Source organism: Populus trichocarpa, chromosome 13, assembly GCF_000002775.5.
Source record: "Populus trichocarpa isolate Nisqually-1 chromosome 13, P.trichocarpa_v4.1, whole genome shotgun sequence".
Classification (NCBI taxonomy): Eukaryota; Viridiplantae; Streptophyta; class Magnoliopsida; order Malpighiales; family Salicaceae; genus Populus; species Populus trichocarpa.
The window spans coordinates 4,293,383-4,311,594 of record NC_037297.2 but is presented as its reverse complement, the minus strand read 5'-3'; the positions used below and the strand labels follow the sequence as shown (position 1 = coordinate 4,311,594).

General features: G+C 31.7%; 2 protein-coding genes across 2 annotated transcripts; both read right to left on the bottom strand.

Moving 5' to 3' along the window:
• Positions 1–5,453: 5,453 nt before the first annotated feature.
• Positions 5,454–6,593, bottom strand: LOC7489673 (NADPH-dependent aldehyde reductase-like protein, chloroplastic). Its single transcript, XM_002319129.4, has one exon. The coding sequence runs from the start codon at positions 6,390–6,392 to the stop codon at positions 5,586–5,588; it is 807 nt and encodes a 268-aa protein (XP_002319165.2). The 5' UTR covers positions 6,393–6,593; the 3' UTR covers positions 5,454–5,585.
• A 6,919-nt stretch (positions 6,594–13,512) lies between these two features.
• On the bottom strand, positions 13,513–17,281 carry LOC7482355 (pentatricopeptide repeat-containing protein At4g13650). Its single transcript, XM_024583139.2, has 2 exons — positions 17,041–17,281; positions 13,513–16,828 (listed from the first exon to the last, which is right to left on the bottom strand). Exons 1-2 carry the CDS (start codon positions 17,179–17,181, stop codon positions 13,751–13,753), a joined length of 3,219 nt encoding a protein of 1,072 aa, XP_024438907.1. The 5' UTR covers positions 17,182–17,281; the 3' UTR covers positions 13,513–13,750.
• Between the last annotated feature and the right edge of the window lie 931 nt (positions 17,282–18,212).

Here is an 18,212-nt window from a genome sequence, read left to right as displayed (position 1 = left end):
ATTTCATGGTGGTTCTAATTGCTTCATAATTTCATCTACATTATATTCTCTAATAAAATGAAAGTGCACAACATAAACTCTTTTAATTTTTTTATAAAATATTATTAATAGGTATGAGCAATTATTGAAATTAAAAACCTGAATAGTATATTTAATTATAATTACTTTTATAAAAGCACATTATTAATTGCTTTAGCAAAAAGTTATAAGAAATGAATATGAAAAAAAATTATTTTAACAACTTGACTGTAATTTTAATCAACTTTTTTGGATATATATTTTATATGTGAATTTTTTAATTGTTATTCATGTTATTCGTATTGTGAATCATGTATTTATCTATAATAGTTAATTATATTATGTCACGTGTGTGAAAATTATAAAATAAAATGGATTTTTAAGTCATTTATGTATATATAAAAAACGGTTTTACTCTAACGAACCTAAATTTAATGGGATTAAAACCCCAACAACCATGGGCTCCGGGCAACTTGTCTAAGCCCATTTTATGCTTCTAATAGACTTAGGCAACTCGTCTGGGCCTAACATTCTCTCGGTAATTTTGCAGGATCTCCATCTAGATCTTTTAATATTTTATATTAATCCAATATGTATTATTTTGAGTTGAATACAACTCATAATAACACAGGGGTGAAATGACTATTTAATCCCTCCTCTCCATTAAAAACTAAGACTCATAGGCTATTAATACTCTATAAATTCTTCAATTTACAGGTTTACAATATCTTCATTCTCAATATTTCTAACAAACATATTTTTAAAGTCTATCTCTCTAAAATATTATTGCACTTTTTCTCTCTAAAAAGATAATTACTTAAATATATGAGAGTCGTCATATCTAAAAAATGGGATATTTTGTATGTACCAGCAATCAACCACCTTTGCCTACTAGACATCAGGTACAAGCTACCATCCACCTTCACTAGAAAAAATAAATCAAATTAACCGATTATTCAATACATAAACATTATTCATAAGCTACTTGGATTTTTTAGGACCTCATCATTGGCATCGTCTGTGGGAAATGAACAAAAAAACAGTTCATTCATATTCCTCAAAAGCCCTTTTCATGGATGACAAAACCCCAACGCAATGGTAGTTATGCTAGTGGCTATGTCTACGTCTATGCCAATGACATGCCAGTGGCTATGCCTACAATTACACCCACGACTACACCCTATTTGGTTACGCCAGTGGCTACACTCACAGCGATGCCCATGACTATGAGAACGTTTGGGAACGCGGTTGAGTTCCTAAAAAATTTAAATTTTTTTTTTACTAAAATTTAATATGGTTTGTACGTTTTGGATCGTTTTGATGTGCTGATGTCAAAAATGATTTTTAAAAAATAAAAAAACATCATTGGCATGCATTTTGGCACGAAAAGTTATTTGAAAAGCACTCGCAACCACACTGCCAAACACGCTCTATGTCTATGGCTACGCCCACAAATTTTTTTCGTGGTGGCTTGTATGTGTCAAAAATTGTCATCGAGACTTAAGGGCTATAATAATACACAAAAAAAAAAGTTCCACCTGCTAGGCGAGCACAACTTTTCAAGGGATAGATTTAGTCTTCCTAGTGCAATAACATCACTCTTCAAATGATGGAGTTGGTCTCTCTAACGCAATAACATCACTCTTCAAGGGATAGGTATAAGTCTTCCTAATATAATAGCACCACTTTACAAGGGATGAGTATGAGGTCTTTCTAATGTAATAGCACTACACTCAAAGGGATGAATTTGGTCTCCCTAGTGCAATAACACTACTCTCCAAAGGATGGGTATGAGGTCTCCCTAGTGCAATAACATCACTCTCTAAGAGATGAACTTGGTTTCTCTAGTGCAGTAACACCATCTCTAATGGGTTCCTCTCGAACACTTAGAAATTTTCTAAGTATAGGCTCTACCCTAAATGAGTTCCTCAAATGAGTTCCTCTAAATGGGTTCCTCCCCTAGAAATTTTCTAAGTACGATCTCTACCCTTAATGGGTTCCTTTAATGGGTTCTTTTTATAGGTTCCTCCTAACTACTTAGAAATTTTCTAAGTATGGGCTCCATCATTCATGGGTTCCCCTTAATCACATAGAATTTTTTCTAAGTACAGGTTCGTTTTCTATGAGTTTCTTTAACTGTTAGAAAAATTTTATAGGTATGGATTCCTTTATGGTTTCACCTTACCCTCCTAGAGAATTTTCTAAGTATGGGTTCCTCTACGGTTCTTCTCTACATTCTTAGAAATTCTTTTTTCAACCAGGGTACATGCCCCTACACATGGGCTCTCCGATATATTACCTTGGGTTTTCACCCCTCGTCTCATACGAAGAAAATTCAACGAACTCATCACAGTAATCGGGTATTTTTATAAGTCTTTGCGTATCAATATTACATATTACATAGGTGAAATATCTCTTCAACCTTTTCTCTTCATAAAAGAACAAGACTCATAAGTTATAAATACCCCATGAATCCTTCAAACTCCAGGTTCATAATCTCTTCATTCTCAACATTTTTAGCATATATATTTTCAAAGTCTTTCTCTTTAAAATATTGTTGTATTTTCTCTCTCTTAAAAGATACTTAAGCATTTGAGAGTCTTCACTTCTATAAAAGAGGATCTTTTGCAGGTATTAGCCACCAACTACCTTAGCTTACCAGGCACTAGGACCAGCCACCTTAGTAAGGCAGAATGAATCAAATTGATATAACCAAGAGATTAATTGATTATCTAACACATAAACCTTGTTCCTAAGCTACTTGAATTTTTTGGGAACTCATCATACTCATAATTCATGTGTGTAGTTTTTTGAATTTTTCTAATTAATTACCGACTACTTTTGTTTGTTTGGTTGAATCATTGTACATGATGTTGATGATATGGTCCAGCGGTCAAAGTTAATACTTGGTTAGAATTGAACCAAAAAATAATGAACGAACACACACACACACACACACACACACACACACACACATATATATATATATATATATATAGTTTTTCTTAAAACTTTTGTATGTGGAAAAAAAATTCAATATTCTTAGAAAATATATAAAAATTCAATCTCCAAAATAAATTCTCATTTGTAATTAAGAATATAATAATAAATAATAAATTTTACATGAAAAAATATAATTCTAAAATCATTTCAGTGGAAAATAAAAATTAGTAAAAGTCTAAAATCAATTAGATTAAAAACTATAAAATTCTACTGGGTCAACTTGGTGTGCTCCAAACATGACTAGACTAACCTAGTCGAAACACAATTTGACTTTAAAAAATTACAAGATGATTTCATTTTAATTTAAAAAAAATATTAAGATGAAGATGTTTTGGATCAATCAAAGTTAACCATCAAACTCGCAATTCAACTTATGGACCCGGTTTGATTTAATAACTTTTTTTTAAAAAAAACTATTTAATTATACAATATTAAAAATATACATGAGCAAGAAAGCAACCAAATTAAATTTAAAAAGAATATATCATGAAGGGCTTTACAAAAAGAGAACTTGCTAATAGTATATATATATATATATATATATATATATATATATATATTATAGTCTTATTCGAAAACAAAGTAAAAATAGAAGGGTATTTAATAAAATAATATCCCAAAAATATTTTAAAACAATTTATTTTAATGAATTTTAATTAAATTGATGGAAGTGTTTGGGTGTAGGTGGGTCATTGCACCTTGCTCATTTAAAAATAGGTTCAGCCTTTTGTAGTTGGCCCTTTTTTTTCTTCTTCTTAAAATAGTTGGTTGACACATCATTCACCCATTATTTTTATTAAAAAAACATATAATGTGTCATATGTAATGGTAAATGACGTGTCACTCAGTAGTTGTACTCCAATCATCTTAGGAGGCCAAAAGGTTGTCAAAGAATCAAATTCCAACTCCTTGAATCCTAAAAAGACTCGTTTTCAACCTTTTTTCACTTAAAAACATGTAAGTAACGCTTTATATATCTCAATAAACTCATATCTAACCTCAAAAAACCCTTTAAAAACCAAAAATTCACCCCAATTTCAAAAAATATTCTCGAGCTTCAATCTCTTTTCCAACAAGATGAGGGGTAAAAAATACCTCAATAAAACTTCTTTAATCAAATAGGGACTCATTGACACCAAGAACAATTTTTTTTATCACCAGCATGAGCCTAACCATCCACTTTCTTTCTCCTTCCCTGTTTCTCAATGACTTTCCCTCTTCTCTTTCAAACTCAGGGACTAAAACATGAATAAAATTAAGTTTTGGACCAAAATGTAAAACCCTTAACAAATAAGAATCATAATTGAAAAACAAAAAATCAAAAAATCTTTGGGGACTGGATTTTTAAAAACATGCCTCGTGAATAGTAAAAAAAGGAGAGAAAAAGCTTAATTTTTGTTTTAGTGTCAAAGTTAATCACCAGAGTTTGAATTTTTTTTGTAATAAAATTGAATTCTATCAGGATATTTTTATTTAAAGCGAAACAAAACAAATCATAAAGTCTTCTTCCTTATAAAGTTATAAAGTGGCGTGTAAGCATTTATCCAAGCTCCAATCAATGTTTTTTATTCCGTTGAATTCATCACGACATCTTCTTCCTTATAAGATGGTGTGTCTGGGAGGAGGGGGTCTAATGTGGTTCCAACAATCCTTTTTTTTTTCTCTTTCTTTTTTCTCTCTCCTTACCTCGGTTTTCATGACTAGCTTATGTTATTCTTCCCTTCATGCTTAAATATTTTCCTATTTTTCAATTCTAGTCCCTTTACTCTTAATTTTTTTTAAAAAATAAAGGATCTGACAATATCTTGTAAAATCGATCATCAACCAATGTGGGGACAATTATTTGATATAATGGTGAGCACATAAAAATTAAATCAAAATAAATTATCAACCAAAAACCTTAATCAACACAACACAACATTGAATGATGAAATTAAAAAAAAAATCTAATAAGTAAAAATAAAATAAAAGACCCAACTTGAAAGCACTTTTAAAAAGATATTAAAAAAACGACAAGGGGTTGCTCGTCTTCTTCTTTAGTTCTTTGGTTTTAAATCGAAACATTTTTTCAATATCGTACCATGTAAAAAACAAATTAAAATAAATTATAAACCTTATATTTCAATAGATCGGATGGCGTGTGTTCTGAGTTCAAGCACGTAAAATGGTACAACAAATCCATAGCGTCCGTTGGCTCTATATCCGTTAAGAGTTTTTGTAACCCGATTAATCTAATATAGGGGGATAGATTGCTTGCAAGACGGATGCTGCAAAGAAAGCCTCTTGAACACACAATTTAAGGACTAATTTGGAAGTAAAAGAAATTAAATAATTAAAGGAAAAAAAAGATCAAAATGCAAAAAGAAAAAAACTTGAATAGTATTTGTCCCACGTCCTTTAGTTAGTTTCTTAATCTTAATTGCAAGAATGGAGAACCTTTAAGCTTCTAATATTATTAGTGTACGTCTATTAATAAAATGAAGAAAAACTTGCAAATGGTAGAAAAGGTTAAAAAAAAAAAAAAAAAGAGGGGAAAGGAAAATAAAATTAACACACATGCTCAATTAAACAACAAATCCACCGTTAACTCTAATAACCTGGCCATTGATCCACTCCCCAGCATCACTAGCTATGAATCCTACAACCTTACTTATATCCTCGGGCTCTCCAAGTCGGTTCAAAGGGCAAGCATCCGCAATTCTCTTTAATGTTTCCTCAGTTTTACCTGCAAAAAACAATTCTGTCGCCACAGGACCTGGAGCAACACAATTAGCAGTTATTCCTGTACCCTTCAGCTCCTTGGCCACTATCCTTGTCATTGTCTCCACGGCTGCCTTGGAAGCAGTATAGGCCGCATAACCTGGTGTGGGTGCTCCAACAAGAGATGTTGATATCATGATGATTCTTCCACCACCCCCATGGGCCAACCGATTAGTTGCCTCTCGACAACACAGGAATGCCCCTTTAGTATTGACATTAAAGGTCTTATCCCAATCCTCCACTGTTGTGTTAGCCAAGATGGGAAACTTTGGATCGAGCACCCCAGCACAATGTGCAAGTATATGAAGCTTTGAGCCAAATTCTTCTTCAGTTCTGCTGAATAGTTGCTTGACTTGATCTGGGTCTGAAACGTCAGCTTTGATGGCGATTGCTTGAGGATGTGAAGACGGTGCTGAGGCGTTGAGCTCAGAAGCTAGGAGATCAGCTTGATTGGAGTTCGAAGCATAGTTGATGACAACTCTTGCACCGAGGGAGTGAAGGTGGATAGAAATGGCTCGGCCAATGCCACCTGAAGCACCAGTTACTATTGCAACCAGGCCATCAAGAGGAAGGGAAGAGGACACCACCTCCTTGGTAATGTCACCGGCCATGATGAAGATTTGGTGTGTTCAGAACTCAAGAGAAAAGGAAAGCGGTTTTCGTACTTCGGACATCGGAGCTTAAATGCAAATGGATTGTTGCTTGATACTCGGGCTTAAATATATGTGTTTCAAATAAAATAATAGTTCTCTCAGCAAAGATGCATCTTTCCATAACTAAAGGTATCAGAACGCCAGAACTGTCCTTTAGAACCTATTTCAATACGTGGCCTATTTCAATACGTGGCTGAACCGGGGGCAACTTAGTCTCTGCACCTGATAAGATATTAATGCCAGTCGGCAGCAGCCATGTAAGAACAAACTCTTGGTAGCATATTCTACAGAAAGTCAACATAGTTGAATGGCAAATATAAAACGGCTCATTCTTTTATCGTGAACTACACAGTGTAATCCATATTAAAAAAAACTGAGCTAATTTTTTTTTTAAGCTGTTTTTTCTTTTTCTTTTTATTTTTTTAAAGCTGTTTTTTTTTTTTTAATGAATATTTTTTTATTTAATTTTTTTAATGTTAATTTTTTTTCTATTTAGTTATTAAATTTTCATGGCACGGATTCCGGGTTTGATGGGTTAACCTGAATTTTTTTTTTTGTTTTTCTTCTTAATTAATTTTTTTGTTTAATTTAGTTTGTTAATGTTAAATTTTTTTCTATTTAGTTATCGAACTTTCATGACACGGATTCCGGGTTTAACAGGTTAACCCGGCTAATTCTGGGTTAACTCGTAATTTTTTTTTCCTATTCAGTTATCAAACTTTCATGACACGAATCCGATGTTTGACGGGTTAACCTAGTTTGAAGTGTTAACCCAGTTAATTCAGATTTTTTTTCTTTTTTTTCATTAGTTTTTTTTCTTCATGTAGGCTTTTTTTTTCTTTGTTTTTTTCCTTTAAAATAATCCCTTTTTTTTTAGTATTTTTTTTTTGCTTTTTTTTTTTGCTTTTTTCTTTTTAATTAATTTTTTTTTTAAATTTAGTTTGTTAATATTAAATTTTTTTCTATTTAGTTATCAAACTCTCATGACACGGATCTCAGGTTTGACAGGTTAACCCAGTTAATTCAGATTTTTTTTCTTTTTCTTCATTAGTTTTTTTTCTTCCTGTATGTTTTTTCCTTTGTTTTTTTTTCTTTTTAATTAATCTCTTTTTGTTTAATTTAGTTCATTAATATTGATTTTTTTTATTTAGTTATCACACTCTCATGACACGAATCCTAGGTTTGACGGGTTAACCTGATTTGGTGGGTTAACCCAGTTGATTCAGATTTTTTTTCTTTTTATTCATTAGTTTTTTTCTTCCAATTTCATCTTTTAACATTATAATTAACCCACCGTGAAAAGGTTGGGCAATTTTTTTTTCTTTGTTTTTTTTTAATGAATTTTTTTTTTAGTTTGTTAATGTTGAATTTTTTTTATTTAGTTATCAAACTTTTATGACACAGATTCCGGGTTTGACGGATTAACCCAGATTTTTTTTCTGGTTTTTCTTTTTAATTAATTTTTTCGTTTAATTTAGTTTGTTAATGTTAAATTTTTTTCTATTTAGTTATCAAACTTTCATGACACGAATCTCTGATTTGACTGGTTAACCTGGTTTGAAGGGTTAACCCAGTTAATTCAGATTTTTTTTCTATTTCTTCATTAGTTTTTTTTTCTTCATGTAGGCTTTATTTTCTTTGTAAGCTGATTAGGTGGGTCAACCCAGTTGATTCAGATTTTTTTTCTTTTTCTTCATTGGTTTTTTTCTTCCAATTTTATCTTTAAATATTGTAATTAACTATAACTAAAAGGCATCAACATTTTTTCTTCCAATTTCATGACACGAATCCCTGGTTTGACAGGTTAACCCGGCTAATTCTGGGTTACCCGTAATTTTTTTTCCTATTCAGTTATCAAAATTTCATGACACGAATCTCTGGTTTGACTGGTTAACCTGGTTTGAAGGGTTAACTCAGTTAATTCAGATTTTTTTTCTATTTCTTCATTAGTTTTTTTCTTCATGTAGGCTTTATTTTCTTTGTAAGCTGATTAGATGCGTCAACCTAGTTGATTCAAATTTTTTTTCTTTTTCTTCATTGGTTTTTTTCTTCCAATTTCATCTTTAAATATTGTAATTAACTATAACCAAAAGGCATCAACATTTTTTCTTCCAATAGTTTTTATTACTTATTTAGCGTTGGTTCACAATTATAACACTATCAAATACATTTGTTTTATAAGTCCGCGGCAGCGCGCGAGCATGTCATCTCGTACAATAATCTAAATGGTGTGGGGGAATCACTGTTCCCCCACACCAAAATCACTGTGGATTACAACAGTAATCCACAGTGCATTTCTCTTCTTTTTTTGTACTTTTTATTTTTTTTCCCTTTTTTAGTTTTTTTGTTTGTTTTTTTTTAAAAAAATTATCTTTGTCGATTTTAGTTTTTTAATATTGAGCTGATTAAAAATTTTGCTTTGTAATGTTTTTTCCTTTAAAATACTGTGGATTGCTACGATGTTTTTCCACATGGTTTTTCTATTTTATTCTTTTATTTTTCAAAATTATATTTGTTGATTTTATTTTTTCAATATTAAGCTGATTGATAATTTAGTTTTGTAATTTTTTTTATTTAAAACATTGTTGATTGCTACAGTTTTTCTCCACATAGTTTTTTTTGTTTTTTTTTATGATTTTCTCCAAAATTATCTTTTTCAATTTTATTTTTTAATATTGAGCTGGTTAAAATTACAGTTACAATATGTGAGGGAAGCATTGTAGCTTTCCTCGCAAATTACTGTGGATTGCTACAGTGTTTTTTCCCATATAGTTTTTTTTTTTGTTTTTTTCTAAAATTATCTTTGTCAATTTTATTTTTTTGATATTAAGCTGGTTAGGATTACAATTAAGTAATAAGCTAAAGGGTGTGAGGAATTCATTGTTCACCCACACCCAATGCATTGTGGATTACAATAGTAATCCACCGTGCATTCCTTTTTTTTTATTTACTTTTTTGTTTTTTTCATTTTTTTTTTCAAATTTCCCCCTTTTTTTCCCAAAATTACTTTCCTTTTTTTTCCAACTTTCCCTGTTTTTTTGTTTATTTTTTTTTCAAAATTATTTTTGTTGATTTTACTTTTTTAATATTGAGCTGGTTAAAAATTTCGCTTTGTAATTTTTTTCCTTTAAAATACTGTGAATTTCTACGGTGTTTTCCCACATGGTTTTTCTTTTTTCTTTTTTTATTTTTCAAAATTATATTTGTTGATTTTATTTTTTTAATATTGAGCTGATTGAGAATTTATTTTTGTAATTTTTTTTCTTTAAAACATTGTTGATTGCTTATAGTGTTTCTCCGTATGGTTTTTGTTGTTTTTTTTTCATGATTTTCTCTGAAATTAACTTTTTTGATTTTTTTTTTAATATTGAGCTGATGAAAATTTACAGTTACAATATGTGAGAAAAACAATGTAACTTTCCTCGCAAATTACTGTGAATTGTCATAGTGTTTTTTCCCACATGGTTTTTTTTCAGTTTCTTTTGTGTTTTTTTTTTGTAATATTTTTTCCCAAAATTATTTTTATCAATTTTATTTTTTTAATATTGAGCTGGTTAGAATTTAACTTTGTAATAAAGCTTAATCATGTGGAGAAAACATTGTATCTTTCCTCACAAAACACTATGGATTGCTAGAGTGTCTCTTAACATGGTTTTTTTTTCTTATGATTTTTTCAAAATTATCTTTGTTAATTTTATTTTTTTAATATTGAGATGGTTGAGAATTACAATTACAAGTCATTACAAATAAGGCTAAATCATGTGGGGAAACACTATAGCTTTCATTACAAAACATTGTGAATTGCTACAATGTTTCCAACATGGTTTTTTTTCCCTGTTTTTTTTTGTTATTTTTTTTCTAAAATTGTATCTGTCGATTTTATTTTTTTAATATTGAGCTTATAGAGAATTTAGTTTTGTAATTTTTTTTAAAACACTGTGAATTGTTGCAGTGTTTTTCCATATGATTTTTTTATAATTTTTTTCTAAATTATCTTTGTCGATTTGTTTTAATATTGAGGTGGTTAAGAATTATAATTACAATAAAGCTAAATCATATGAGGAAAGCGTTGTAGCTTTTTTCACAAAACACTGTGAATTGCTACAGTATTTATCTAAATGGTTTTTTTTATGATTTTTTCAAAATTATCTTTGTTGATTTTATTGGAGAAAACACTGTAGTTTTCCTCACAAAACATTGTCATTTGCTACAACGTTTTTCCTCATGGGTTTTTTTCCTTCCAAGATTATCTTTGTTGCTTTTTTTTATGTTAAGTTGGTAGAGAGCTTTGTAATTTTTAAAAAATATGGCGAAAACAATCATTTTGTTCAGTTTCTAAGTTTTTGATCACCAACACAACTTTTTTTCCCATCATAAAATATTGGCTCCATCATAACTTTAGTTTTTATTATTTATTTAGCGTTGATTCATAATTATAACATTATCAAGTATATTTGTTTTATAAACTCGCGACAGCGCGCGGACATGCCATTTCGTAAGATATTAATGCCAGTCGGCAGCAGCCATGTTAGAACAAACTCTTGGTAGCATGTTCTACAGAAAGTCAACATAGTTGAATGGCAAACAAAAATGCGTAACGAGTAGATCAATCATGCATCATCAGATACATCAGTCTTACCTCAACATTTATTATAAAGTGCAAAACAAGGAAAGAGGCTATAAAACTAGAATATAATTTACATATTCAACGACGCCTTTTATCAACGAGTAAAAGGACGAAGCAGGGAGGGAGGTGTAAGAAGTTTTATGGTATTAAATATTGCTAATACAAAATGAATTCAACAGGTACAAACTGAATTAGAACAATTTTCCTGCTTACCAAAGCAAGAGGGCACTGTAGAAGTGCTTGAAATGCTTGTTTTTTCTCTTCTTTTCCTGACCAAGGTACTCTGATTTATTAACAAACAAAATGGTTTGATCTCTGTTCTTGTCTTGAAATCTTTGGAAAGAAAAAAAAGCCTAAGCAAGTTAGATATATAACAAGCATAGAAAGAACAAACCTATCTCGAAAAAAGGAAAAAACACAATTGATATAACAGAAGGTATAGAACATAAAAACCGGCTGATGGCATTTTCTCATATAAATATATTATCACAAAAGCAGATGTGAACAAAATTGGTGATTGTATGCTATTATGATATAGCTGGAAAAATAATTGACACTGGATTACCATGGTTTTTTTTTTTTTTTTTTCCTTTTAAATCTCTTTCTTCATTATTGACAACTCATTGTTTGAGAAAGAGAAAGCATGATAGGTTCTTGCTATAAGGTGACTCGTTGCAGATATGAGCACCGAGACGAGGGATTTACAATGAAAAGTTAGCTTCTTAAAACTATTTATCTCAAGAGTGTTCCAAGTACATACAACATATTATGCAAGGAGATGGGAGATAAAAGAAGAATGGCATTCTCCAGGAAAGGAAAGATTCAGAAACCTTATGATATGAACTCCAAATTAGAAACGGTGAAGAATTATCCGAGTCCTTTAGGAAGGACTCACTATCAGCAATGCCACCAAGTTCTTCATATCAATGTTAAATCTCAACGGCACTAATATCCAGAGCTGAGAAATATGGATAATCAGAGATGTAGAACTCGGGAGAAAATGGGTTTTCTCCCATTGAATTATCACAATTCACAAGTATACAAAATTTTCTGTGAGTAAACAAGACAGAAACTGCAGTTAAAAGAAAAAAAATTAGCCCATAAAAGGAACCTGATAATTTTTCACCTTGCAAAAGAAAAATGATGGAATTACAGGGATAAAAATAATTTTTCCTTAGGAAAGCACACCCTGTTGCATCTGGAGCATGTGGGAATAAACAGCTCCAAGCCAAAAGAAAAGTACTAGTTATTTTGAAGTTGACATGCTCACTACTACACATTTTAAGTATCAAAGCAGATCAATTCATAGAAATCGTAGTTAAATATTCAAATAAGACCACACACAGAAAAACATGAAGAAAATACTTATGTCAGCCCAAACAGATCAAAATTAACCATACTTGATTCATATAAATCATACCTAAATATTCAAATTTGGCCATTTATGTTATTTTGGGATCCAAATTGGCATGCCAGTAATGAATTGCAACATGGATTATTTGACTGTTCGTTTCACAAATAATGACTCTATAGACTAGCATAGCTATTGAATGATTTCTTTTTAGTTTCTACTCTCCCTATCCAATAACAAAAAATAGAGAATTCACCTCTTCTGGTTGCCATCATGAGGATAGTAACATAACATTTCAGTCAGATTCAAAGATTAGATATTATTTTGCAGGAAATATTGGAAAAAAACAACAACTTGATGACAAGGCTCTAATTCACTGCTTTGGTTATCGTCATGAGGACAGAAGTGTAGAATTTCAATCAGAATAAAAAAAATTAGCTATTACTTTGCACGAAAGATTGATAATAAGCAATAACTTGATGACAACGCAGCAAAACTACCAGCTTCCAATTCCCAGGTCATGACCATCTTGGGCATTGCTACTTTGGACCAAAGTCACCGAGTGAATCTTTCATTTCGTATTAGTAAAAACTAAAAAGAAATCCATCAACAGCAATGTTTGTGAAAACAGGATTTAAACTTCTACATCATGCTGCTGCATAGAAAAACATAATAGAGAGTTGATAAAACACAGGTTTGCCAAGTTTTTCCATCATGTTGAAATTATACCTGTGTATTTGCATATATAGAACCTTATACTTAAAACAGGTGAAGATATAATTAAGTGGAAGTGAAATATGAAAAACCTTTGAGAGAAAAATTACTAAACTCAAATATCTAATTCTCTGTAAGTATGTCTCTAGAGAAAAAAAATTGCACCAGTCCAATTCAATTAAATGCTCATGTCAGAAAATATACTTACAAGAAATTGAGAACTGTCATTTGTTTAGGAGCAATTATTTATATCATTGACAAAACTTCCAAATGAAACAAAATGTAATGTCAGAAGACATTCGTTTTTATTCCATTCTTATTTTTCTTAAATAGAATGATTAAGTCAAATGAAAGCTCCACGATAAATTGAAAATATGCTCTACATAAAACAAAATAGAAGACCTCTATATTTGGAAGCTATATTGTTTTCATAAATCTCCATTTTCATCTTTAAGTGAAGTTTCCAAAAAATAATTTTTAAGAATATTGATTGGTAGGTGGGTAAATGAAGGATGAAGCCATTACCTCACACCCCACTTCAAGAACATGACAGGTGATGTTACCAGCTGTTGTGAATTCCCATTAGTTCGTGCTGCTCGCCAATAATCTTCACAGTGTTCTCAATTACCAATAATCTTTACATGAACAAATACCACCTTCAAAATGATGAAAGCGGTATGCATCTCGGACTATAATTGCTCGATTTGAAATCTTTGATACAAATTTAATCCATGAGTGGCAATCTTTACATACACGAAGGTTCTTCATTACATGTATTGGAACAGTGTCAGACAAACTAAGGAGTCCAAACGTAATAGCCAGTTTCTCACTGTGAATGTAAACAGTTGGATCCTTCTGCTCCTGCTCTACATCATTCAAAAGGCTATATCGATCTTGAAAATAACCAATTTCAGCTGCTTTTTTATTTAGTTCAGCCAAGAACTCGTATATTTTATCTGCTAGTGGATGGAGTCGATCACCAACATAGAATGCGTGAACCGAATTCTTAACCTCTATCCAGCTACGACCGGGCTCCTTCTTCACACCCCTGTTTCTCATCATTTGCCTGGTCTGATCCCTGCAATCCCATTTCCCAGACACAGCATACATATTTGACAAAAGAACATAAGTCGCTGAATCTTCAGGTTCCAATTCCAGAAGATGCTGAGCAGCAAACTCTCCAACTTCCACATTCTTATGAACTGTACAAGCACTCAAAAGTGTCCTCCAAATCGTTGCATCTGGTTCAATTGGCATCTCCTCGATAAACTTTCTTGCACGACTCAAAAACCCTGCTCGGCTGATCAGATCCACAACACACGCATAGTGTGCAGGCTTAGGCACTAAGCCGTGCTCTTTGCTCATAGACTCAAAGTAGCCAAGACCCTTAGTAACCAACCCCACATGGCTACAGGCTGATAAAACTCCCACAAAAGTGACGTGGTTTGGCATCTCACCAACCTGTTTCATCTTCTCAAAAAGATTCACTGCTTCATTACCATATCCATGTTGAGAATAGCCCGTGATCATGGCATTCCAAGAAACATCATTTTTCTCTGGCATCTCACAAAACTCCCTCCTGGCATCTTCAATGCTACCACACTTTGCATAAAATGTGATTAAAGCATTGGAAACTTCAATATCTGAATCAAACCCTCTTTTTATAATCATCGCATGGATCTGCTTCCCTTGTTTTATGTTTGCAATATTAGCAGCAGCACTCACAGCAGAGCCAAATGTGAAAAAACTAGCTTCTAGTTTAGCTCTATTCATTTGAGCAAAGACCTTCAGTGCGTCCTCACAGTATCCACTCTGTGCAAAACCTGAGATCAATCCATTCCATGATATACTATCTTTGGCATCTATTTTCTCAAATTCCAGGTAGGCTTCTTTGATCCTACCACATCTGGCATAAAGACTAACAAGTGCATTACCAATTGAAAGGTCTTCTGAATAACCAGAAACGTATGATTGAGCATGAATTTGCCGTCCTTGATTTAGAGCTTGAATACCTGCACATGCACTGATTGCACTAGAGAAACCTATGTTATCAGATTGGATCCCTCGCTTAAGCATTTCTTTGAAATGTTTAAGAGCTTCAGCAAACAAATTGTGCTGTGCATACCCTGAGATCAGAGCTGTCCATGACACAACATCATCCTCGGTAAGTGTTCTAAGAATTACATGGGCAGTATCTAGTTTTCCATGCTTAGCATACATATCTATGAGCACGCTACAAACATACACATTAAACTGAAAGCCAGTCTTTATGACTTGAGTATGAATCTGCTCTCCTAGATCAAGAGCACCCACTGAGGTGCAAGTTCTCAAAATACTAGGGTAGGTGAATTGATTAGGTATCAGGCCTTTAATCTGCATTTGTCTAAATATTCGAAATGACTCACTTAAATTATCTAACTTCCCAAAAGCCACAAGCATCACATTCCACAAAACCACATTTTCTGTCTGTGCTGTGAGAAACATTTCATGGGCTGTTTTTATATCAGAGCAGTTCACATAAAGATCAAGCAAAGCACCTTCAACAATCATGTCTGAAGATATCCCTGCTTTTATCACATATGAATGAAGCTGTTCTCCCTTACAAAGGGCCCCATTTGATGCACAGGCACTCAAGAGACTTGCAACAGTAACACAGTCTGGTTTCAAGTAATCCCGTTTCATTTTCGTGAACAATTCCAAAGCAGCATCACTAAATCCCTGCTGAGCTAGACCAGAGATCAGCGAGTTAAATGAAACTTCATCCTTAGACTGCATTTTGCTGAAAACTTTTTCAGCAGATACAAAGTTTGGCATTCGGGAATACAATGTGACAAGAGCATTGCAGACATAAGTTTCCAAAGAGGATCCATACTTGAAAACTAGGGCATGAAGTTGCTCCCCAACATCAAATAACTTTATTTTTGTGCAGCCACTTAGAACACTCGAAAAAACATAGGGAGTGGGAAAAATTCCCGCTGTATGCATTTCACAAAAGAGGTGAATGGCCTCTTCTTCATATCCATTCTGTGAAAAACCAGAGATCATAGCCACCCAAGAAACACTATCCTTCGTGCATAAATTATCAAATACCTTTCTGGCAGATATTATAAGCCCATTTTTGGCATACAAACCAATCAAAGGATTAGAAATAATTGGACTACAAAGAAGACCATGACAAATAATCCTAGCATGAATCTGCTCTGCGTAGCGAATACCAATTCTATGACCAGAACAAGCCCTTAAAACACTGGCAAAAGAAATTTCAGTTGGACTTACATTTTCCTCAATCATGCACGAAAATAGATCCAGCACTCTGTTACTCATTTTCTTTTCCATAAAACCAGAAATTATCTTATCCCAACTTCGCACACTTCTATTAGGCATATCCTCGAAAACCTTGACTACACCATCCAAATCACCTAACGCAAAATAAACATCAACAAGCTTGTTACACAAAACACTTTCATTGCCAAATCCCAACTTCAAAATCTTCCCATGAAGTTTCTTGCATTCTACCAAAGACCCAGAATTCAAACAAAGGTCTAAAAGCCATATATATGTTTGACAATTCGCGCAAATCCCACGGTGTTCCATCAACTGCAGAAACGCAATCCCTTTCAAATTCTCTTCATTTACTTGGTTGGGAAATTCATCGAATGCATAGCAAGCTAGAGTTGGTCTACTTAAATCCCAGCTAAAACACTGCCAAAAAATATAAAAATCCAATTAGAGAGAGAGAGAGAGAGAGAGAGAGAGAACTTTTACATGTGAAGCCTATATCTTTAACACTAAATCGTCGCTATTTACTTAAATTTCGATGAAATGAGAAGTTATACACATGATTTTTTAACATGTCTTGAGTGTAAAATTGGCAATAGTAATAACAATGATAAAAGGTGGGTATTAGTTGTTACCTTGCGGGGGTTTTGGGAGGGTTTTAGAGAGGGAGTGGGGTTGAATTTGCGCGGGAAGTGAGACAGGAAGGATTTTGAGAGTGAGCCACGAAGGGAAATCTGATTAAGAATCATGGGTTCTCGTTGGATTTGAGTGAGCATCAATCAATCCAATGGAATACTAGCTTTCATGTCTTTCTGAGATGGTAGATTGAGAGAGGCAAGACGTGTGGTGATTATGGGTAAGTGGACAAGAGGAGAGAAGGATGGATTTTTTGTACACTTTTTTTTTTTTTAATTATGGATGAGAGTACTTACTTGTTTCAAGTTTGAAAATAACAATAATTAAAATGAAAAAATGATCAGCAATTGGAAAAAAATCTCTAATTTCAATTTCTTTACAACTTCTTTAACTTTTTTTTAATTTATAATTTTACCTAATCTTTTAAATAAGAAAAAATAGTAAATTTCTCACAATATATTCCCAATTTTAATTCTTATAAAAATAATTTTGTTTTTCAATTATATATACATTTAAACACTATATAAAACCTTAAATAAGGCATAATAAATTTTCTAAATCATCCTAAACCAGACTAATACCTTCTTAATATTTTATTTTCTCTATCAAAAGTTGAAAATATTTTAAAATAAATCAAAAAATAAAAAACCTTAAAAACATAATATAATCACAAAAAATTAATTAAATATTAAATCAAACTCTTAGTTATTTTTATTAGAGATTTTTTATTATTGTTTCGACAAGTTGACTTCTTTAAATAAAAAGTTTCATAAAGAAATTATCATTTATTCTAGAAAATTCTACTAATATTAAAAATATTTTACAAAGATTTATAAACTTTTTATCCTTTGTACTTAATTTAAATAAAATGGTTTAAAATAAAATAAAAACATGAATATTAATAGGTTTATTTGAAAAAAGACTCGTTTAAATATATATATATATATATATATATATATATATATATATATATTATGATACTAATAACAATAGTAGTAGGACAATTCATTAAAAAAATATTAATACTAAAATGTAAAAATAAATTTTTAACTTTCGATTGATTTATCAAGTTTTTTTATTTGTTTTTAATTATATATATTTACTAAATATTATTAATGAAAAGAGCACTTAAAATTATATTATTTATTATGTGTACCCTGATATTTTATAA